Raw genomic sequence first — 24,291 nt, 5'->3', positions numbered from 1 at the left:
GTTAATTACAATATTGGGTTTATTGTAAGTACATTTTGATGATCACATTTTTGGATCACATTTGGCTAAAAAAAATCAATTTAATTGATTGCATTTGTGGGGAACGGCTAGTTTAGTGGTTAAGGCATTAGACTACTACCTGTACTACTGAACCACCCTGTTTGTTTAATCACATCTGGCTGATTGAGAACATTTGTCTGTCTGACCGCATTTGGAGAAGCACTCACTAACTCAATCATCGTCCATACCACTCCATCTGTATACACCTGCAGGGCCTGGAGTCTATCCCAGGAGACTTAGGGCAGAAACTTGGTGAGTTGGGCTACACCCTGGACAGGGTGCCAATCCAGTGCAGGGTATACACACACACTCACACACACATAAAGTACATACACACACTCATTCACAGACTATGGCCAATTTGGGAACAACAGTTAGTCTAATCTGCATGTTTGGACTGTGGGAGGAAACCAGAGGCTCAGAAGGAAACCCACCAAGCAGAGGAAGAACATGCAAACTTCATGCACATAGACCGAAGGCGAGAATAGAACCCGAACCCTGCCATGCGGAAGGCCTGGGTTCGATTCCCAGCCACTGAATGCAATTCTGGTCCCAAGCCCGAATAAAAATGGGAGCGTTGTGTCAGGAAGGGCATCCGGCGTAAAAACCTGTGCCAAATTGTAGTGTGGACTGGGTATTCCACTCTGGCGACCCCTTGTCGAGAGCAGCCGAAAAACCAACAAGAACATATGTAGCTGATCAAGTAGATTTCATATATATGTCTACATTTGGTGGATCATACAGACGATTGGGATTAGGGCCATCATTAAAAATATATATATTTAGTTCTAAGTTGAAACCAGTTAAAAGTCAAAAATGTTGATTCTTTTCAGAAATGTTTCTTCATTTGGGTGTATATAAAACATAACGGTGGTGCAGTGGCTCCTGAGGCTGGATATGATTCTCGCCTCAGGGTCCAAGTGTGTGGACTTTCTCCTTGCACTTGGTGGGTATCCTCCAGGTATTTTGTTTCCCTCTCACAGTCCACAGTCTTGCAAATTAGACTAATAACATGCTCCAAGCACATTGGTATTTCCTTCCATCTTTTTCCCTTTCTCTAAATAGAAAAAATGAGAGAAATTTCTTGGAAATATAATCTAATTAATTGCGAAAGCAGGTTGAAATTACACATAAAAACTTTACAGTGCCTTAGTAAAAATTTTTAGTACATGTTTTCCATTAAGGGTGGCACCGTGGTGTAGTGGTTAGCACTGCATCCTCGCACCTACAGGGTCGAGGGTTTGAGTCTGTGTCCTTGGTGAGTTTCCTAGTCGTAATCTACAGTACGTTCCCAAATTGCCCGTAGTGTGTGAATGTTGACTGGAGGTCTTAATACGATCGTGAAAATTAGAATAAATCCAATGGTCACCCTTGGCCTCCACAGTCTCTAGTTGGACTACAGTTTCCTAGATGGATGGATGGATAGAACGTAAAACAGATTTGATCCATATCTTAAAACTTAAAACTAATCTTGATCTTTTTTCCATGTCAGCTTTATTACATTTACAGAACATTTCAGTCAGTGATCACAGCACAAAAGAAAAACAGTATGTTCTTGTTTTAGCCATAGACTGTTTCAACACTCTATTTTAACACACTCTCTAGTGCGGTAGGGCGGTTTTGGACGCGGCCCCAGGTCTGTGAGCTGGAGAGAGAGAATGCTGGCTTTGTTTTGCGCCCTCCACCGGGGAGTGGCCCGAAATAAGCTCCTCTCTGGCTCCTACTGCCCACTCGAGAGGGTTTTTCTCTCCGTCTCTACGCGCAGGCGAAGTATGGAAAAAAACTTTTTGAGAAAACATGGCGGATAAGTGAAGACTTGTTTGAAGAACCCGGAGGTTTTTGTTTTGTGTTTTGATTTTTTTTGGGATCCGTTGGACATGTTTCCGGTTTGCCGACTCGTCGCTCGCGCATTTTAAAGGTAAATTTAAACGTCTCGTGCGTTTTGTTTGAATCTCGCGGAGCAGTTCAACCGTCGGAATAGATCCATCGCGCGCGAGGCAAACCGTCCTCCCGCGCGCTTTAAACTTAACAGATTTATATCGTGTGACTTCGTATTTTCCGATAATTTCTTAAAAATTCGTTTCGATATTGTGTATTTAAATTCCTCAGGAAAGTTTGTTGAACACATCTTTTCGTCGCTGCTTTACTCTTCATGTTTTAGTTTTCCTCAGTTAAATGTTTTTTCCCCTCAATTCTGATAATTTTTGGTTTTCCTTTTGTTACTGAGAGGTAGTTTTTACCATTTATAGTGTAAAAATAAGATTCATACTGACAAAATAGTGGTATTCTTTTAGAGTTTTATTCACAAACCCGATCTAACAAGCCTGAATCAGGTGTGGTGACTAATACTGTCCTCATTTTCAGTGTCACAATTACTCAATACTATTATAGTCATGATACTGAACATGATACTGGAGTAATATTGGCAAATTATCAAATTCATATAGTTTCATTCTCATCCAAGGTGTATACTTTTAAGACATGTCAAAAGATGTGCATCCAACTGGTGTACAAAGTTGGATTCTTGTACATAACTAACTAAAGAAAAGTCACAATAATGTAGCTGAAAGTCTGTAAAAGCGTAACTAAATTCTGACTCATCTGATATAAACTAGTGACTAAAGTTGTAAGACATAATTCCTGGTGAAGTCAAACAAATTCTGTGATACGGTGTCTCATGATAGACCTTTTTACGAAAGCAACTACAATCTTATCAGTCAGCACCCCTGCCAAGATAGCAGTGCATACACTAAAACTTTATATGAATTGGTTTTAGGATATACAAAGTAAAGTATTTTTGCCCACAACCATGTTTGCCATCACCACTACCGTAAAATTTGTAGCTATCCAATGGGTTTTAGGTAATCCTATTGTTCCTTGCTATTGGTGGCTTTTAAACAAACTTTGTAGCAGCACTTGCACTGATAGTTGTGTCATCGATTGTCTTTAACAGATTGACACAGACGGTTTTTCACAATTGTACAGCATATAACCGGCTTGGACGTAGTGATGTTTTCTTGGAAAGGTTTTTGTGTCAAGTAGACTTATTCATTTATTAACCTTTTATGTTTTATTTATTGGCACCAAATATTTCTTGATTAAGTAGCAGTGATAGTGTAATTTCTTACTTTTGAACGATTTCATCCAGATCGACATCATTACAGTACATTATGAGATGAAGCATGCTAAAGGAAATATGATGGTGGCTGTTAAGGTAATTATTTAATGCCAATTAAGAAGCACTACAGCAAAGCCAGGGTTTGCTTTAAAGCTATTCAAAGATGAAAAATCTAGCAATAACTTCCCGCCATGTCATTTCAAACATTTACAGTGTTAAGACTTTTAAGATCAAATGTGATATTTGGGGGATAGCATTGTATTCAAGAATTATACTCGAGAGAGAGAGAGAGAGAGTTTGTAGAATTTCACAGTAAACTTCTTTAGTCTAGTGAGATTGTCGAATAATAATAAATATATTCATGACATTTTTGCGAATTTAATACAACCTGACGAGACTTGACTAACTTTGACTAGCCTATTTAGACCCATTCACTGTTAGCAAACATTATTCGTTTTTTTGTGAGTAGTTTATCTGAGCATGTATCGTCACTGAAAATGTTAATATTAACCAGCGAGATGGATTTGCGCTGTGAATGGAATGGAAAGAAATGTACAACCTTTGTCTCTGGTATGCGAGAAACCTTCAAGTTAGAGCCATTACTTCTTCCTGTCTGGCAGCCAACAACACAGCAAGGGAACCTTTTTTGGAGGTGATGTTACCCAATTTTGTGTTCGCCTCCCTTTTTGTGACCCAGGCACTAGAAGTGTGATTAGGAGTTAACATGTTTCATGGATGTTCAAGTGCAATTCAGTGCAACAATAAATGCCGATCAATGATATTAGTGCCGTGGGATAAGAGAAATAAAATACACAGGTTGTTATAGGGAAATACTCTGAGCCTTTTATCAGGCTGCATCACCACTCTGTCGTTGATGGTTTTCCTATCTCAGCACACCACCAAGTGTTTTATTCTCTTCATTCTCATTCAATCCTGAATCCAAATCAGTGGTTAAGTTTTTCAGTGTTTTACTTCCAAACATTTGTAAAGCAGCTGTAATTCTAAGAAATAAGAACCAATCTTGCCTGATTTATCATTAGATGTTTATAAGGCTTGACGAGGACAGGGAAGTCTAGTAAGCTCTTTGCTTCACGCTCAGGTACGTTTCTTTGCATCCACACACAAAATCGCTCTGAAAACCCAAACACTGAACACACACAGTGCGGAACTGAGATTCTGTATCTTACGAGCCATCATACGTGTACTTGTTTTGCAGAAATATGCTTATTAAGGCCATTTCCTCATAGCTCCCATGCCTGTACCCGCACTGCAAAGCCACATGCACTTCATTCATTCTCACTACATCATGAGTTGCAGAGTTATCAGATTTTGTGTGTTAAAACGATGATGGATAATATACCCTAAAGGTCAGTACATTTCCAGTCAACATTAAAAAACATATTATGCTTCTTAATATCTTAAAAAAACATGCATTGTGATGCAAGTCATCATGATATTACATTATATTTTACTCTTCTCTAAAAAAAAAAATCTTTAAAGTTTTTGCATAAAAAAAACTTCCAACTTGCTATGCAAATCTGAAATAAAGCATGTAATGAACGCAAATCTTTCAACCACCAGTTAAAAAAAAAGGAGGAGGAAATTGCAGACAATGGGATGGCAGTTTCAATAATCCTGGATTTCTTTTATAACTTTGTAGAAGGAGGGTTTATTTTTTATTTTTCTCCTGTCAAAAATTGGACACTGACATGGACACTGGTGTGTGTGTGTGTGTGTGTGTGTGTGTGTGTGTGCGTGCGTATGTACGCATGCTTCTCTTTCTCGGTCACACACATCCACAGTACTCGTCTCATGTTTCTGTGGTGTTTCTTCTCACTCTCCGGTCTGTCACTCGGCCTTAGTCAGACTCCCTTTTCCTCTGATGTCTGCCTCTTTTCGTTTGCCTCTCATTCACAAAGTTCGAGTCTTTATTATGTCTCTAAATGGACATCAGGATGAAAGATGAGGAGCAAACATTTTACGTCCGTTCCAGGTAGGAATGTCGCTGCAACAGTGGAAGGCAGGTCTTTGTAATAGGAGAAGCAGTTGATGTGGATGTGTTCTTGTTCTATTCTTTCTGAACTTTTTTTTTTTTTTATCTTGGAACAAAAGACTTTGTTGGTTATGTGGCCTAATTTGTTTTAATATACAAAAGAGTTTAAAGAGGTCCTTTTGAATGCTTTGAAGTGAGTGTGTGTGTGCACGCATGCATGCGTGTGTTGGATCTATATATAGCCTTTTTTTTTTTTTTATTGTCACATTTTAGTTGTCCCTGAATAACTATGCTGAACTGTAGTTTGGTCTTGAATCAAAAGTTTTGGCACCCAGAATGGTTCTGTACTTTAGTAAGGAACTCCTTCAAAGTTTCTTTGCAGAACCTAGAACACAATAGAACCTTTTCCACTGGACCAGTTTTGAAAGCTAAACATCATCCATTTTAGAACTCATAAGAAAAGAATGCAGTAACATGCCACTATTGAGTTAGGTGATAAGAGAAGATAAAGCTAGAAAAGTAATGAATTATGTTTAATTTTGCTTACACTACAGCAAGTTGACAGGAATGTCTTTTTAATTATTAAAAGGAATAAAAATTAAAACATCCATTTAAATTTGCGTTCAATGTTGTGGAACATCAATGAAACAAGATGACACCTGATATCTTGTATGTTGTAGTAGATTCATACAATCGTATCCTCACCAACTTCACTTTTTATTATTATTTGTTTTGGCTGTGTCCCAACAAGACAATATTTTTAAAAGATGAAAAAAGTTCTTGTTGCAGAAAATTATGGGGAAAAACATTGTGTCATGGAAAAATTCCCGTTTAAATTCTGACAGTTTCAAAGCACCTACACTGGAGACTTCCTACAGAATATTACAAACATGAATCAAACATGTCCTCAAATAAATATAATAATACAAGAATAAAGCAAAGCAATTTAAATGTATTAAAGCTTCTAAATGCTACTTGGACAAACTCAGGAGGAGTCCGGTTTCAAGTAGATGCACACACACCCAGGGTTGGAAAGACCATCCACGTTCTGTTTTGAGAGAATTAGAGCTGTCGTAGCCACATCTGTTCGCAGGGCTCCACCGCTAAATCTTTCATGGCTGTAATTAAATTTTAATACCGTTGAGCGTACACACCGGACGTCTTTTGTCTTTGCTGTTTCTGCTGGTGCTACTGTACTGGTCCCTGCAAAAGACAGCAAAATTTAACCAATGTCCTGATCAAGAATATGTTTCACAGTTAAGACGACAGGTTTTGGATCTTCATTCCATCACCTGTTGATTGTTCTTGTCTTATCTGTTTGAATTTCCTCAAGAACAATAATGACAAACTTAACAAACCTCCTGAAAGAATAAACACTTTTTTTTTTTAACAGATTAGATTTTAAATTTAAACCTTGTCACACGTTCCCACATCATCTGCAGTAAGAACTCGACAGGAACGCAGTAAAAACCAGTAAGGATGTGGTATTGTCTGGTTGTGTTGGACGTAGTTTGAAGCAGGGCGCAGGAAGAACTTAATAAGGATGTAGTAACAACGGCTGACACATCTTAGGGACAGTTAGGCATTTCCGCGAGATGTTGCTATGTCAATGGATTGTTTTCACAGCGCCCTCTTCAGGCTTGTACTTCTACCAGGCTTGGACCATGCTAGTGCAATGCCATGTTGTATAAGACAATATAAGGTTCATATTATGTACTTCTGGTGCTTACCACCTTTATGGTGCGCACGCAGCAGGTTATAAGCGCATGTATGTCACGTTCTATATCATGTTCAGAGAATTTAGTTTAAATACAGGATCCAATTCTTTTCACTATCTTGTTGCGGTATTTACACTAACTTGTTGGATGCAATGAACCTTACCGGGACGTGTCAAGGTAGTAGTATGTAGTAGTTGATAAAGGCACAATTTTTTTTGGGTTGCAGTGGGAACTTCATGGAAGTTTGAACGGGAATAAATGATTAACGGCAACTAAATGTTCAGGAACATAAAAGGAAGTCGGAAAAAATATATACAGTATAATTGTTACATTTTTTTATTTTATTACCTTAAAACTATAACATTACTCACTAATGTTGTGTATAAACGGCATTTTAATTTTTTTACTGTATGTTCATTAGATTATTGATTTGTTCAGCTGTTTAAACTTTCATCGAAAAGTATGAAGTTTGATGATACTTTAATTTCTATGAAAACGCATTATTCAAAAGTAAAAAGAAGGAACACTTGTTTAACTTTTTTTTATTACAACTTGGAAGATTCAGTACTCCCCCCACCTCTCCACCCCCTGTACTTGTTTTGTGGATGTTAATGAACATTAAATGTAACCATAAAGGGTTAAAAGAAATGGTGTCATCTAGAGTAATAAATTCCAATAAAAGAAAAATATAATATAACTTAAAACAGAACAGTTCCAGATGTGCTGGAGATTCAGGGTTTTGCCTGGAACGCCGCTCAACTGGCACATCCCATTCGCACATTCGGATTTGGACGTCCATCAGTAAAATCCCTCCCCGATGTGATTCTGATGGATGTGGAAAGTGAAGAGAGAACACGAGTGAATGTTAAATCTTCTTTCTCTGCTCTGTTACTGGGCGTCGTTCTCCTCCCGGCGCTGAGGTCACGTTGGGCAAAGCGCTGGAATTACCGCACTCAAGTGGATTTGCTCGGCTTGGCCTCGGATAGCTGGCCCGTGCCCTGATGAAGTCAAGTCTCCGTGACACGGTCGTTAGGGCTGCTTCATATGCAGCCAGGAGCAACATGAAAAGAAAAACACCTATAGCCTGCAGCATTTACAGTTTACAGATCATTTGCATGGAACTAATTGCCGTTCAACAATTAGATAAATATCCATGTTGCTGACTTGGGAACTGCGGCCTGAACTCCAGTAAAAGCCTTTTTTGCTTTTAAAACGGTGCTGAGTAATGATGATAATTATTTGCATTTACCAAAAGTAAACAGGAATTTTAGTTTAGCCATGTTGTTTTTGTTAGTCTTTCGCCTGCTCCCGTCGAGGGGTCGCCACAGCGGACCACGTGATCCATACACAACTTGGCGCAGCTCTTTACGCCGGATGCTCTTCCTGATGCAACATTACCACTTGATCTGAGCTTGGCACCGGCAGTACATCCAGTGGCTAGGGCTTGTGCATGGGGTGGTTTATAAAAAATAAAATGTTTCCCTAGCAGAGGTCAATCCTGATTCTCAGACACCTTTCTATACAGTAACAAGTATGGAATCCCATACAGTTCATAAGGAGCGAGACGCATTTTCTAATAGGAAATAATGTAAATGCAGATAATCCGTCCCAACCAAAAATATTACCAATTTCCAACGCTATATTTATATTTTCAAATATTAAAACAATCAGAACATTTAAAACAGACATGTAAATAAAGTAAAATATAACATAAATAGACATTAAACTTCACTTAACCTTAATTTAGGATTCCTCTTGGCCTTGGCTGTTTTATAAACCAAATTGACATGGCTCCCTTTTTTTTCTTGCTACCATCCTTGATAATATTCTTTGGACCCATGGTGCCATGTCGTGACTAAATCCTGTTCTTGTTTTTAAACAGCTCCCGGACATACACGCAACTTAGACAACGTTCAATTTGGTCTTGTTTATATGCCAATGCAAATGTCTTGCAAAATTTTCTAAACATTAATACATATTTTTTTTACAGTAAAAAAGCTATCAAAAGAAATTCTGATATCTTTAGCAGTATCTTAGAAACATTGACTTATCATGATTTTTGTATTTATTTTCATATCTTCCAGTATACTGTAGTCTAGAGTATAAATCTCCCAAGTCAGATTTATTCAGTCTGTTGTAAGTACAAACCAAATGCAATGTTTTGATCATTTATGTCAATCCAAATATGATGCACGAAATTCACGAAAACATGATGCAGCGTGCCTGATGTTTGCAGCTGCCAAGTAATAAAGAGCATGTTAGCCAACTGTTTATACATGATTGCAATCTCTCCCTTCCTGAGCTTAGAAACAGAGCTTGGATTTTTTTTTCCCCCTCATACAAATTTCCATCATCGCTTATGAAGTGGGATGTTTGTTGTAGGTCGGAAGCTCATAATTACAGTATTGAATGTGACATAATTCCCAGAGTGTGGGTTATTACAGGAGACAGGACTTTGAGGCTTTGAGGAGAATCCTGTTTTTAGTCAGGTTTAGGGGATGACTAATTTTTAATATGACATCATGTTGCTTTTATACAGCTTTTTTTTTAAAGACATGCATTAGTTTAAAAATATACAGAAAGAGATGGTTCAACGTAAATGAACTTTAAGTTAGAAACAGTAATTATTTACAAGCTTTAGAGCAAACGGAGAAAAACATGGAAGCTGTGATGTTCATATTCTATTGTTAGTAACAGCTGCACTGAGTAATGTCCCTGTCCGTAAAGCGTCCCTGAAATTAATGGGTTGGAAGAAGAAAAAATGGGCAAACAAAAGGGTTTGAATGACTTTGACAAGGGCCAGATTGTGATTGCTCTAGGACTGGGTCAGAGCAACTCCGAAACTGGAGCTCTTGTGGGATGTTCCTGGTCTGCAGTTGTCAGGACGTACCAAAAGTGATCCAAGAATAGAAAACCAGTGAACTGGCGACAGGGTCATGGATGGCCAAGGCTCACTGATGCACATGGGAACTGAAGGCTGGCTCATATAGTCATATTGTCGTGCTGATTTTGATGGAAAGGAGTCAGAACATAGAGTACATGTTGCTCGGTAGGGGGCTGCATAACCGCAGACCAGTCAGGGTGCCTATACCAACCTGCGTTGGTTTGCGTACAATGGGCATGTGAGCATCAGAACTAGAGCATGGAGCAACGGAAGAAGATGGCCTCGTCTGATGAATCACATTTTCTTTTACATCATGTGGATGGTCGGGTGTGTGTGCATTCTTTCCGCATGATAATTTGTCCTGCTGCACTGCAAAATGGTTCACGAATGATTACAGGAACGAGTTTAAGGTGTTGACTTGGCTGCTCAGTCCAATCACGCATTTGTGGGATGTTCTGGAAAAACAAGTCTATCCATCCATGGAGGCCCCACCTTAAGAGTCTGCTACTGATGACTTGGTGCAGGATACCACATCACACCTTCAGAGTTCCAGTGGAGTCCATGTACATGTTTGCTTCCTCAAAAGTTGTAGCCTAGTTGTTAAAGCATACAATATAATAAATTAAATTAAGTGTAAATAACTGCTATTCTTTGTTCGCACTTATCCAGAACTATCTCATTTAGGTACAAAAAAAACATAAAAGGTCTTGTTATAAAGTTGACTCTGGAGTGTTGCTGGATCGTAAAATATGAAAAATGAGACACCGATATTAATTAACTAGAAGTTACACCTGAGCTGTTGATCATCTATGTGCTCTGGACACTGATTAAACCTGATGGGTGGCAGCAGGAGTGGACTCTACTCTGACTTCTTAAGCCAGGCTTACCTGAAGTCACCCGGCACTCAGCGGCGACAGCAGCGTCCGCCTCGAGCAATTAACATCTAGCTGGGAGTGTCTCGTTAGGGGACTTGGAACGTAGAGCTCAGGAAGGAATCAGGCCGTCCCATAATGGGGGTTAAAGCTCTAAGGCTTCAGCATTGGATCTCCAGCCACGTCCTGCGGAGACCCGTCTGGCGCGTCCAGTGCCCCAAAGGAGAGATTGTGGCAAAGAAGCTGGAGATGTCTCGGCTCAGGGAATGGTTAGGGCGTCACAGGAGGAGGAAGAAGAAGAGGTAGGAGATGGGTGAGATGATGAAAAGGTTTGTTGTGTTATTTGAAAGAGTGCAAATAAGTAGGAATAATTATTGAAAAAAGTAAGGGTAAATTTCAAAAATAGGAACCAGCAGAACATTTTCATTTTATTTTGATGTCTGTTCTGCAAGGCTTCGGAAGTTTACTGGAGAGACCCAGATGCTTAATAGAAAGAGAATTTTCAGAATTTTTAAAATAATTTTTTTAAAGATGGTGGAGAGCATTTAAAGGGGCTAGGGGTCACCCGGGAATTGAGGGAAACGTCCATCAAGACAAGTGTGTGATTTTAGGATAAAAGTGATAATTGATCAGACATTTAATTGACTTGGTATGATGGAAAAAGTGAGGACCAATCGTAAATAAACGCCCCTACAGCTTCAACAGAACGTCATACTATCTCCATACCATATATGAAAGAAGAATCCCATACCAAGGGAATGCAGTTTCAGGTGTGATGTCTTTTTCTGTGAATTGAAATTGTGCACAAAAAAAAAAGACCACAGTCACTACCTATGAATTTACAAGTTGTTGGGAATTAGTTTACTTTGTTGTCAAAAATTAGTCTTTTGGCCGCACATCTAAACCAATTGATTGTTGAAACGGAAAGTGGACACTAGCTGAGCCAGGGCCAGATCAGCGTTGACGAGGCCAGGATCAGGACTAGCTGAGATCAAATCAAAACTCAAGAGTCAAGACCAGACAAAAGCGAGACATGCGCAAGATCTGGACATTTCAAGTCAAAGCCTTCGCTTCAGCTGCATGACTTTTTTCTTTATTTGCTGTGCCTTTTTCTCAATCTGTCTGCATAGTGTACAGTATAGTGTTATTTTGACATTTTGGTCAACACCAAGTTCATGTTTAGCAAGAACAATGCCCAAGAAAAAAAAAAAAAAGTCCAAGTATGAATAACAAGTTCAGGTCTCCACCCTGTTGAGAGCAGCTCTGTGGCTTTTATGGATTAAGAAGTCACAAAAAGAAACACAAAGTACTGGACAAAAGGAATGCCATGTGTGTGCCTTTTGTCGTGACACGACATTCCGCTGCTGTTTCAGGAAAGTGCAAACAGAGAAAACAGAACAATTACATTGCACAATATTTTTGCTCCCAACAACCCAATATTAGCAACGGGATTGTAATAAGTAATGGGATCTTGAAGATATAGTTATGAGACAAGTGAATGGTCAATTGGAGCGGATTTGCTATTTATTCTTGATGGTTATCATTGAAAGTAGAAGCATGAAACTCTTTCCATATTGCTTTACCCCGTAGTTCATGTGGGTGTGACACAGTCCAGGCCACAATTTCACGATTGTGGTTCTCTCTGGCAAGGAAGTAAGTAAGATAAGGAGATGTTTTCAACGACAGAAAGAGAAAGCCCGGAGTAAATAACCACATGTAGCCGGATATGCTCCGGTGGCCTGTTTGCATTCTTGGAATTTGACACTGTCTCAATTTTTACCCATGTTTTTTTTTTTTTTTTTTTTTTCAGTTTCATGCCCGTGTGTCTGAACGGTTTGTATTTGTAATTTGAAAAAGAAAAGCACATCTTCCGGATTTTGATGCCAGTGAGGAGGATTTTTTCCCCCCCATCAAGCAAAAATCAGTATCTGCAGAGACCCGTTTGTTTTCTTTAAACTCTGTTCTTCCTTTCTCCCCATCTCTATCTTTTGGTCTTCAGGATGGAAGCCTCGTGTCTGGAGCTAGCGCTGGAGGGGGAGCGTCTGTGTAAGACGGGTGATTACCGCGCAGGGGTCTCGTTCTTCGAATCCGCCATCCAGGTCGGGACGGAGGACCTGCAGATCCTCAGCGCCATCTACAGCCAGCTGGGCAACGCCTACTTCCACCTGCAGGACTACACCAAAGCGCTCGAGTTCCACCGCCATGACCTCACTCTCACCCGGTGAGCTTTTGGAGCGATCTCTAGCATGCTGACGAGTGTTAAAGTGTGTGTGTGTGTGGAATTTCCCATGGTGGAAAAACTAACTTTTGAGACTTCTTCCATAAATGTTTCCTTAACAGTCAATTGATGTGGAATATCCACCGTATGGTTGTTACTATAGAAACTCTTAACGTATCAGAATAAGCACAGCAACACTGGATAAACCTGTGATCTCATTTTATTGTTAGCTGCTCAACAGAAACCAACGAGTGTTCTCATAAATTTAGCAAAAACTGAAAGATTTCATAAAAATTTTGAAGGGTGTCCAAGTGAAACCTGGATTTTTTCTTTTTTACAGTATTTTTTCCTTCATTCAGCACTCTATATATTCCCCTATTACACTAATTCACTTATCCTAGTGTTTCACTAGTTCTTGAATACTATCAAGGTAGAAAGTTTTTTTTAGTATGTACAGTAGGAGCCATGATCGGAATGTCTAAAACCCTAGCCTTCCAGGAACTCCAATAATGTCCCAATTATGTGGAACTGGTTTGGATCGAGGTCAGGACTGTCCGACTAAGAGTCTCATCACTCTGCTGTGCTTGATGTCTTCTGAAAATGTCAATCAAAAAAAGGTCACTTTTTATTTTTAATCCAAGAGAAGTCCTGGTTTGACTTGAACGCCCCTCATGTATTCGGAAATGTAACATGAATTGACTTGCATGCACTTTGTGTTAAAAAGAAAAGAAAAAGTCGCGTTCTAAAGAGCACTTAAGACTTGACACCTTTCTTTCGATTTCTAAATTCATTAAGCATTTTTTGTATTATTTAACACAAACTGTGCCCCCGCCTGATTGTATCTCACTCAAAACTCCTAGTGCTTACGTTGTGCTGATTAACATCAAGTTCCTCGCGAGCCGAGTCGGGCGTGTTGAATGAGGGAAAACACTCAAACACGCGAAGCTCATGATCCTCAGGACTGGTGGTGAGCGCCACCGGCCTAACCTGTTCCTCAGGGCTTCAGTTGCAGTGCAGCCGTACCCAGATCTCTGTCTGTGGGAAACGATCGAAACCTGACCCAGATCCCACGTCAGGAATTAGGCCTGGAAGGATACTATATAATCATGTGTGTGTTTGTCATGAACAAATACAAATAGTCAGGTTTCGCAACTGTGAGGTTTTTGAACACAGGAGCTGTTTAAATGTTTTTTTTAGATGTCTCCAGTGTCAGGTTTTTTTTTTTTCCCTCCCAAATAAGCTGCTTTTTTTTTTTTTATCAAGTTGAAAAGGGGAAAAAAAAGAGCGGACTGCTCTGCAAAAGTAATGTCAATAAATGGGTAAAAAGATGATTTTGGATGATGAGATTAGGGACGGGGTTTGATTCGGTTATGATTCACAATTCTTTTGTGTGGCAATACATACAGGCAATACATACAGTACAGTATATTGACATGTTGACTTATTTTAACATTTTTAACTTATTTTTACTTAAGTAAAATAAAAAGAATTTTAAAAAGTAAAATTTTAATTTATAAATTGGTTTGCATTTGAGGTAGTAAAATGTTGCAGTTCCTCTATATAATATACTAACAGTGTCGTGGTAGGAGTAAATAATTTCCTGTGTTTGTCTAGAATTGTAACGAATTCTGTAAAAATAACTACAGTGGAACCTTGGATTGTGAGTAACACAATTTGCGAGTGTTCCGCAAGACAAGCAAAAGTTATATATATATATATATATATATATATATATATATATATAAATTTTGACTTAAAAAACTAGCAAGTCTTGGGTTACGTAGCATGCATGGGCTTCTTGTTTTGATGCTGAGCATTTTTTTGGGGCTGTGGAACGAATAATCCGTGTTTTCATTATTTCTTATGGGGTAATTTGATTTGATTTACGAGTGTTTTGAAATACGAACACACTTCTAGAACGAATTATGCTCGTTTACTGTACAAAATTTGGATGTACAAAATCATGATGTACCACGTGGTACCTCGGTATATGATTTTTCGCCCTAAGAACTGAAATTTTTCCAGAATTTTGCCTCGGCACATGAAGCATTTTCAGCATATGAGAGCCTGAACCGAACGCCACAAGTCGCGCCTACATCTGGCAGCCGTTACAAACATGTTTGTGTCAGTGTCAGTTTATTGAAATAAACAACATTAAATAAAGCTTATTGTTTGTATTTCCCCTCTCAGGACGATCGGAGATCAGCTGGGCGAGGCTAAAGCTAGCGGGAACCTCGGGAACACGCTGAAGGTTCTGGGTCGGTACGACGAGGCGGCGGCTTGTTGCCAGAGACACCTGGACATCTCCAGAATGCTTCACGACAAGGTGAGGACGGCACCTTCAGAGAGCACGGAGTCTCAGCGAATCAAAAGCAACAAAAACTAATGTACTCTTGAATAGGGGCGTGAATACTTTTATTATATTTTTTTATGTAAACATTATGATTGCATATTATGGTGGACAGTTTTGCTGAATTTTCCCTCGTGTTACATGAGGTCCACCAAACGAAAGGCAGGTTGTAAGTTCAGAGGGGTGAATATTTATGCTAAGCTCTGTAGTGTCGTGTCGCGGCTACGTTTGGGCCCAAAGGAGAAACGGGGTGTGTTTAGTTTTTTGCTGCACCATTGTGTGACGATCCGTTAGAGAAACGTCTTCAGCAGCGGTTACTTTCCTCCAGACTGAAGTAACTAACTGTGTGTGTGTGTGGTTTTATAGGTGGGGCAGGCACGAGCACTGTATAATTATGGGAACGTGTACCACGCCAAGGGGAAGAACATATGCTGGAGTGGGACAGACCCAGGAGAGTTTCCAGAGGAGGCGCGCACCGCTCTAAAGAAAGCTACAGAGTACTATGAGTACGTGTGTGTGTGAGAGAGAGAAAGGGAATGCAGGTGTGTGCAAGTGCGTCAGTGTGTGCGTGTGTCACTGTGTATGTTGGTATGGGAGTGTGTGAGAGTAAGTAAATTTTATTTATATAGAGCTTTACTATATATAAGTTTCACAAAGCAGAGTGTGAAAGAGAGAGAGAGTGTCTCTGTGTCTGTCTGTCTTATTGTCTTTGTGTCTGTCTCTCTATCTGTCCTTGTGTCCCTTTGTGTCTCTGTGTCCGTCTCTGTCTGTCTTTGTGTCTGTGTCTCGCTCTGTGTCTGTGTCTCGCTGTGTGTTTGTGTCTGTGTCTCGCTGTGTGTCTGTGTCTGTGTCTCGCTGTGTGTCTGTGTCTGTGTCTCGCTGTGTGTCTGTGTCTGTGTCTCGCTGTGTGTCTGTGTCTGTGTCTCGCTGTGTGTCTGTGTCTGTGTCTCGCTGTGTGTCTGTCTCTGTGTCTCGCTGTGTGTCTGTCTCTGTGTCTCGCTGTGTGTCTGTCTCTGTGTCTCGCTGTGTGTCCGTCTCTGTGTCTCGCTGTGTGTCCGTCTCTGTGTCTCGCTGTGTGTCCGTCTCTGTGTCTCGCTGTGTGTCCGTCTCTGTGTCTCGCTGTGTGTCCGTCTCTGTGTCTCGCTGTGTGTCCGTCTCTGTGTTTGCATGTATGCACATGCGCATGTTATGGTGTGTGTGATGTATATATGTACTGTGTCTGTGTGCATACTACAGTTAAAGGTTGTGTGTGTGTATGATGTGTGTTTTGTAGTTAGTGTGTGTGTGTGTTTATATCTGCTACACTGACAGTAATAACAGAAGCTCCTCCTGAATCGTCCACGACATTAAATGTAACGTTAAATTGATTAAAGTAAGGTTTTGTTCTTTAGTAAATGAAACTCTGCGGCCCCGTGTGCTGTGGTGTGAGAGGAATAAAACACTCGAGCGGTTTCGGGTGAATACTGTAACTCTCTCTCTCCGGCGGTAGGAGGAACTCGGGCGAGTCTCCTGAAACGGCGGGAATCCTGAAACGGCGTTTCATGGAAGGAAGCCGTCAACTAAATTAAAGAGGGGTTTCATCAGTATTACAGCCTTGAGCTTTTAATCCAGACATGATGTTTGGCGCACACACACACACACACATTAAAAGTGGAAACTGTCCTCTTTGAACTGTGTGTATTTGGCAGTGCTGTGCTGCTTTCAGATCTCCGTACTGAAGTGCTTTTTACTGCTCGTTAACTTTTGAGCGCGCAGTATAAAACCCGCAGCATGTTTCCTCCATGCGTCACAATGTGAAACGGTCGCGCGTCATTAAACCGCTAACGTTACACTATAATGAAACAAAATAAGCGCTGTGATACACTATCAATAGACTGATTTTTTTATTTATTTATTTTTTTTAAAAAGAAGAAAGCCATAAAATCGGACCGTTTCTAGAATAATCTTTATACTCGCACTTGAACTTATGCTACATTGTTTCATCATCAAGCAGCTATTGTTCTATTGTGTTTAGATCAATAAATTTCATCCATAACACTGCTATATGCTAGATGGGGCTGTTTGTGTTCCCTCTGCTGGCTGCAAGCTAAACTGCAATGTTCATGCCAACATTACCGCCATCTCTAAACTTTTTCTTTCTTCTTCCTTTTAAATTTTTTTTTTAAGAGCTCTGTTCTAGGAGGGGCGGAGCTTGTTTTCGGGCCAGCTTATACTTTTTATGAATGTTGCATATATAGAGAGAGGAGAGGCTATATGGAGAGAATAAATGCTGCACACAAAATCATCAGTCATTCGATGTGTTTTTCATTTATGCAAAGTGGAATTCGTTACTACGGTAACTCCTGAGGTTCGTCTTCAGACCCGAATCGGCACCTTCCGGCCAATCGGTGTCAAGAATTCGACTGTTTATTTATTTATTTTTATTTTTTGTATGTAAAATCTTGATTTCGTTATTGCAATCCATTCTAGCTAGCTGTCGTCCGCTAACTTACCGTGTGTCAACAGAGCCAATCTGTCCATCGTGAAGGAGCTGGGCGACCGAGCAGCACAAGGACGGACGTACGGTAACCTGGGGAACACGCAGTACCTGCTGGGGAACTTCGAGAACGCCGTGCTGGCTCACGAACAGGTGCGGCGTCCGTCTGCAAATCTAGCCGCTTCGTGTCAATGTGTAATTGTGTAATAAATCTGTGGTTTATTTATTTATTTATTTATTTTTGTCCCTGCGTGTGTCTGCAGCGTCTCCTTATCGCTAAGGAGTTTGGGGACCGAGCGGCCGAGAGGAGGGCGTACTGTAACCTGGGGAACGCCTACATCTTCCTGGGCCAATTCGAAGTGGCAGCTGAAAACTACAAGCAAGTTTAACGCTCTTAAATAAATACCGCATACTTGTATAGATAAAGCAGAAAAAAATTAACCTATATACAGTATTTTATTTATTTATTTATCTTTAAAAAGTAGTCAGAACAGGCACCGTCTGTTAGCCATTGAGTGAATATACAGTAAGGTGCAAAAGTCTTACGACACACGCAGGTGGATGCTGTAGAGCAAGAATGTCTTTAAAATCGCCTCTAAAGCTCTAAAGTAAACAGGGACATTATTCTAATGTTGATCTATTTATGAAATCTAGTAGTGTACAGTAAACTTTATCAGTGTTTAGTTGATTACACACGATATTACGAGAGAGATTTCTTGCTTGTTTTTTATGCTTCTTGGTAATTAGGTTTTAAATCATTATTGTTGTTTGGGGGACTCGACCACCTCTCACATTGTGTGTGTGTGTCATCGTCACACGTTTGTTTTACACAGACGCACACTACAGCTGGCTCGGCAGCTCAGGGACCGGGCGGTCGAGGCTCAGGCCTGTTACAGTTTGGGCAACACCTACACACTGCTGCAGGACTACGAGAGAGCCATCGACTACCATCTCAAACACCTCATCATCGCTCAGGACCTCAAAGACAGGTACACACACACGCGCGCTCTGTCTCTCACACACAGGGGTCCATGAGTTCACTGCTTCAGCGTGAGCGATGCGTGTTCTAGCGTAGCGAGTATTAGGATTTGTTTGATCTTGCAAAGTGTTTTGCCAGGATGAGGATATGGTTTTACATCTGATGTCATTTAACATGGTTTTACAGAAAACTGATCGTGACATCATATTACACTTAGGAATATGTGCCTGTGTCTTTACTTCGCTGCTGTTACGTTTATAAAGGTACTTTATGCAGAGGGTGCCAATAATTGTGACACATGTGACTTTGTTTATTTATAGATTTTTTTTTCAATAGCCATTCTATAGATTCAGTTGGATTTATTTTTATTTTTTTTAGATATATATTTGCAGGAAAATGTTTTTTTTTTTTTTTTTTTTTTTTTATATCAAGGGTGCCAATATTTTTTCTCACCGACAGCGTTACATATAAACACAAGAAATCGCACTGAAAGAAACAAGCACTCGACCACATGACCACTAATTAGGCACATCCCTTCAAAAAAACTCGCGAGAGAAAAGCAACAACCCCGACACACACACACACACCTTCTCACACACAGACATGTACATGACTCACACAAAACTCATGCCCGGCTGTGTTCATTCACTTTCCTTTGTTTTTGTTTCTTTAATCCTGTGTGTGTGTGTGTGTGTGTGTGTGTGTGTGTGTGTAGGATAGGAGAAGGGAGAGCTTGCTGGAGTTTAGGGAACGCCCACACGGCTCTAGGAAACCACGAGCAGGCCTTACACTATGCCGAGAAACATCTGGAGATTTCCAAAGAGGTGTGTGTGTGTGTGTGTGTTTTTGTGTGTGTGTGTCCATGAGTTTTGTAATTGTCCATAATGGAAGATCAGAGGAATTCGGCTCAACAGGAAATGCTCGACTCCTATGTTAGAGTTCCCCTGAGAGCCACACACTCCTCTGTCTATTTACATTTACACTGTGTGTGTGTGTGTGTGTGTGTTAGATCGGAGACCGTAGCGGAGAGCTGACCGCCAGAATGAATGTTTCAGACCTGCAGCTGGTGTTGGGTCTGAAACACAACCACAACAATGCTAGCTACACAGACAACTCCTTGGACGGCAGCAGTCCAACAGGTTACTATCTCACACACACACACACTCATCTGTCTCATGCTGTGTTCCACATTTCACCCTTCGTCTCTGCTTATGGATTTTTTTTCTTTCTAATACAAGCCTGACCACCAGGGGGCGCCATATCGATTTAGACTCCATGCTTTCGTAATCCTCTGGACGAATCGTAGCCGATCAGTCACCTGCATTTATATAAACAATTTATCTCCGGGCATCTCACTGGACCAGAACGAGCTTCATGGCTCGGGGATTTCCTAAAACGTTTAGGTGCGTCGGAACATTCCGGCTCACCGTGCGCATGTCCTCCTCCTCTAGGAAACTGGAGAAGCCAGAGGAACCAACACAGACACGAGTAGAAACAGGAAGCTCAGAGCAGACGGTAGCCTGAGTGTTCACAAAATCATCCGAGTTCTTGACCTTAAGAGTTCCTCTTCTTGAGAAAGTGGTTTTTTTTTGTGCCTCTGCAGGAGCAAAGCCCAGATCAGGACGGAGACGAAGCATGGAGAACATGGAGCTCATGAAACTTAGTCAAGATAAGAGCCCTGTAAGACACGCACATACAAACAAATCACACGACTCTCAGGTTCTGCAGGTGCCCGCGTCTAACTCTCGCGTCTCCGTCACGCAGGGCCCAGCGAGCGACGAGGACGTCTCCCCGAAGCAGTCCAAATCCTCGCCCATCGCCAAGACCTCGTCCAAACTCTTCTTCATCAGTCGCTTCAAGGGAAAGAAACAGAAAGCCAACGGAGCGGGCGCGCCCAAAGCGTCTCAGAGCGGGAACGGCTCTCCGCGGACGCCCGAGCTGGATCCCAAGGTGCTCGGTCGCTCGTCCCACCCGTACTTAAATAATACGTTTAATTACATGAGTTCCTTTCGAGTTCATTTTATTCTCCGTGTCGTCTCCTGCAGTACGCTCCGGACACTCTGGGGGACGAGGGCTTCTTCGACCTGCTCACTCGCTTTCAGGGGAACCGCATGGACGACCAGAGGTGCTCCTTACAGAGCGGCTTAAGCCGTGGCTCCTCCCCCTCCCTTTGTGACACCCCGCCTATAGCTGTGAGGAAACGTGAGTTAGCGCCTCCCCTTTTACCTTGATGAAACATTATATAAATTAAAAACTTTTTACGTTTTTTATAATTTGATCCTGGACTCAAAGTATATAATGCTCGCCATGTGCAGAGAATCATCTTTCTTTCCTTCACTCTTTCACAACGCAGCTATTTCTCCGTCCGAAGAGGCGGCTTCGGGTCAACCCGGCCACTTCCTGGACTTGCTGGCGAGCTCCCAAGGCCGGCGGCTGGACGAGCAGCGGGCGAGCATGGGGACGCTGCCGGGATTACTGCTGGACCAAAACGACAGCCGGGACGTGCTGAGCCAGCTCATAGCCAGCGCTGACAGCAAGGAGCCGGACGACGACTTCTTCGACATTCTCATCAAGTGCCAGGTCAGACGGAGAGCCGTTCAGACTAGGGACGCACCTAGGGATGCACCGAAATGAAAATTCTGGGCCGAAAACGAAACCGAAATTTTTGGATGCACTTGGCCGAAAACCGATACCGAAAATGGCTTCATTAAAAAACATGTTTAAAATATTTTCTTTTTGTTTGTATTAAAAAAAACTACAAATTAATTAAGCAATCAAACTTTTATTGATAATAAATAACAGTAATAAGGCTGTTTAACAATAACAAAACTTGCTTCCAAACCGCCGACATACTCCGTGTTTGATGCGTAATGACAGCGCGAACGAGACTGGAGGATGGGAGAGGCGTGGCGACAATTTAGGCTTTTATTTTCGGCGCTTTCTTACGTTTCGGCCGAAACCGATAATGCTATTTCGGCCGAAAATTTTCGGCGGCCGAAATTTCGGTGCATCCCTAGACGCACCAATACGAGCCGATTCCTGTATCGGAACATTTCGCCCTTACTTTTGTTTATGGGGACGGGAATCAGCAGTCACGTCCCTAACCGATATCATCACGATACCTCTATAAGTATTAAGATTTCATATCTAGCCTGATTTTATATTACATTTTTCACCTGATTTTGTTAAAATTTTAAAAGAAGTTGATTGATTAATTAAATGTAGCGTGTTCCATATAAATTATAATTAAAATAAACACAAAGCTACATTTTTATTGATTAGCACATTTCTTCAGTCATCCATCATAGGTATTATTTCTAAACAAACTTCTAAGCTAATAACTCACTCAGGATGGAAATGTGTAAATAGTACAGTACAGAGTGCGCCACCTGTAGGATTATAAGGAAACAATGACGTTTTACCGCCTGTAATGTCTTCAAATGCTCATGACTCACTAACTTGCTTTTGTGTTGTCTTGCGAGTGGGACGGAGTTTGAAGAAAAAGGTCGATTTGGAGGATTTTAACACACGTGTTTTTGTTGCGCCACTCGGAAACTTCTGCACTCAGTAAAGAATCGTTTATATCTGAGGCTGATGATCACCTGAGGGATGCATGAAACACCACACGAAAGAATCACGATTCATAACTAAATCGATCTCTCCCCCATCTCTATTTATTTTTATGTTTCAGACATGGAACAAAGTGTATCGGTGTATCCCTGGTTTAAAACCAAAATAAAACACACTGATAAAGTCTTTCTTCATCCCATGAAGGGTTAAAATGTTTATTCATATCAGAACATTTATTGTACGTTCACGTATTTAAAAATATCTCCATTAAAACTGAGAAGCGTTTGAGTACTACTAGGACAACTGTTTTTAAGGGGGGCGTGAATATTTATGGTATCGATGGTCTTGTCAGTCTAAATTCCAGAAAATAAAGTCCCAGATTGTATCCGTGTTCACTTTAGTGTTATCTCTGTCACCCCAGGGTTCCCGTCTGGACGACCAAAGGTGCGCTCCTCCCCCTCCCCCGACGCGAGGCCCCACCGTCCCCGATGAAGACTTCTTCAGCCTCATCCTGCGCTCGCAGGCCAAACGCATGGACGAGCAGCGCGTCAATCTGCCTTCCGACCCCGGACCTACGACGCTAAACCCTGACTGAGGCCGCGTACTAACGCAAAAAACAAAACAAACACAGTGATACAGACTTCGGAGATTTGTGAAGTCACAGAGAAAAAGCGCCCTCTTGTGGTAAAAAACAAAACAACTGGAAGCCATAAATCATCTCGGAATGTCTGGGTCAGGTGTGTTTCTCACTATATAAACATGAAGGACTGTTACAGGACATCTCAGTACGGCTGCGGGTCAGTACGGCATCACGGTTTTAGGTTTAGTTTCGCTGTACTGCGTCAGTGGGAAATAGTGTTTTTTTTTTTTTTAGTTTAAATCAGGATTAGAACGAGCCGACGTCCCATCCTCAGGGTTTCTGTATCATACACTGACTTTGAGCTCGTCTTTAGATTCTGCGCTCTTCCTGGAAATGATTTTTTTTTTAATATTATTAACAATTGTTACTAATCTGAGGTTTTTGTACATTGTTCTAGAAACAATAAGGTACTTGAAAAGATATTTGTCTTTATAAACTAACTGATAGATGAACTGATGAGTGTCTGATAGCTTCTTGTCTGTTTTTACGTCACACCGGTAATAAAAACTGAATTTTAATCAAGACTGTGTTCTAAAACATTGTGTAGTCTTTGTTTTTTCTTTCAACACTTGGTGGCACTGTTGCACAAAAAAAAAAACCACTATTATTGTGTTATTTTGTTCGACAGTGCCGTTGAACACGGTGGCTTAGTGGCTAGCACCGTCGCCTCACACTGCCAGGATCCGGGTTCGTGTACATGAAGTTTAAATGTTTTCCCCCGTGTTTGGTGGGTTTCCTCTAGGTTCCCCAGTTTCCTCCCACAGTCCAAAAACATGCAGATCAGTTATACAAAAATTGTGTTTTGGTCCTGTAATGTCACTTATTGAGGTTAAGGAATCTATACCTACATTAGATTTCTTAAAAGATTACCCCCCCCCCACACACACAAAAAAAGCAATTATCATAATTTACAAAATTATATTCTTTTATTATAGTTAGAAAAAAAATCAGGATTCCTGAATATAAAATGTTTATGTAGAAAAAAAAAAGTTACATTTTTATTCAAAAAACAATTTGAGCTCAGTGCATAGTGTTTATTTATTTATTTATTTTATTTTGTTTTTTTTCATAAGGATTAAAGTTTTCTAAGAGTGCATAATAAATTGTGAAACTTTTGAATTTGAAAATAAACTCGGAATTGTGTGAAATCGTTCGTGTAAACAAACCTGTATACAAAAGTGCAGTCAGTATCTGTCACTGTATATATGAACATCAGGAGAAAATTAAAGGTACAACAAGAAAAAAAACAATTATAACAACGCTGAAAAAGTGTTGAAATTTTAGGAACCGTTGTTTAGCCATGAAATGGGATGGAACAAGAATGTTACACATGTGAAGAACCTGAGCAAACTGGGGTGATTAAGGAGGTGTTGATAAATAAGGGAATTCCCATTAGAGGGTAATGAGGAGTTT

At 40.7% G+C, this 24,291-nt stretch overlaps 1 protein-coding gene across 1 annotated transcript; it reads left to right on the top strand.

Moving 5' to 3' along the window:
• The first annotated feature begins 1,792 nt into the window (after positions 1 to 1,792).
• Positions 1,793 to 23,228, top strand: gpsm2l (G protein signaling modulator 2, like). Its single transcript, XM_053481800.1, has 14 exons — positions 1,793 to 1,978; positions 12,645 to 12,866; positions 15,054 to 15,189; positions 15,580 to 15,719; positions 17,719 to 17,842; positions 17,953 to 18,068; positions 18,523 to 18,678; positions 19,384 to 19,492; positions 19,678 to 19,807; positions 20,272 to 20,348; positions 20,433 to 20,618; positions 20,714 to 20,870; positions 21,022 to 21,248; positions 22,660 to 23,228. The coding sequence occupies exons 2-14, from the start codon at positions 12,646 to 12,648 to the stop codon at positions 22,831 to 22,833; spliced, it is 1,953 nt and encodes a 650-aa protein (XP_053337775.1). The 5' UTR covers positions 1,793 to 1,978; position 12,645; the 3' UTR covers positions 22,834 to 23,228.
• Positions 23,229 to 24,291: the final 1,063 nt, after the last annotated feature.

Source organism: Clarias gariepinus, chromosome 22, assembly GCF_024256425.1.
Source record: "Clarias gariepinus isolate MV-2021 ecotype Netherlands chromosome 22, CGAR_prim_01v2, whole genome shotgun sequence".
Taxonomy (NCBI): domain Eukaryota; kingdom Metazoa; phylum Chordata; class Actinopteri; order Siluriformes; family Clariidae; genus Clarias; species Clarias gariepinus.
Note: the sequence above shows the minus strand (reverse complement) of the source record. Positions and strands in the feature narration are given on the sequence as shown.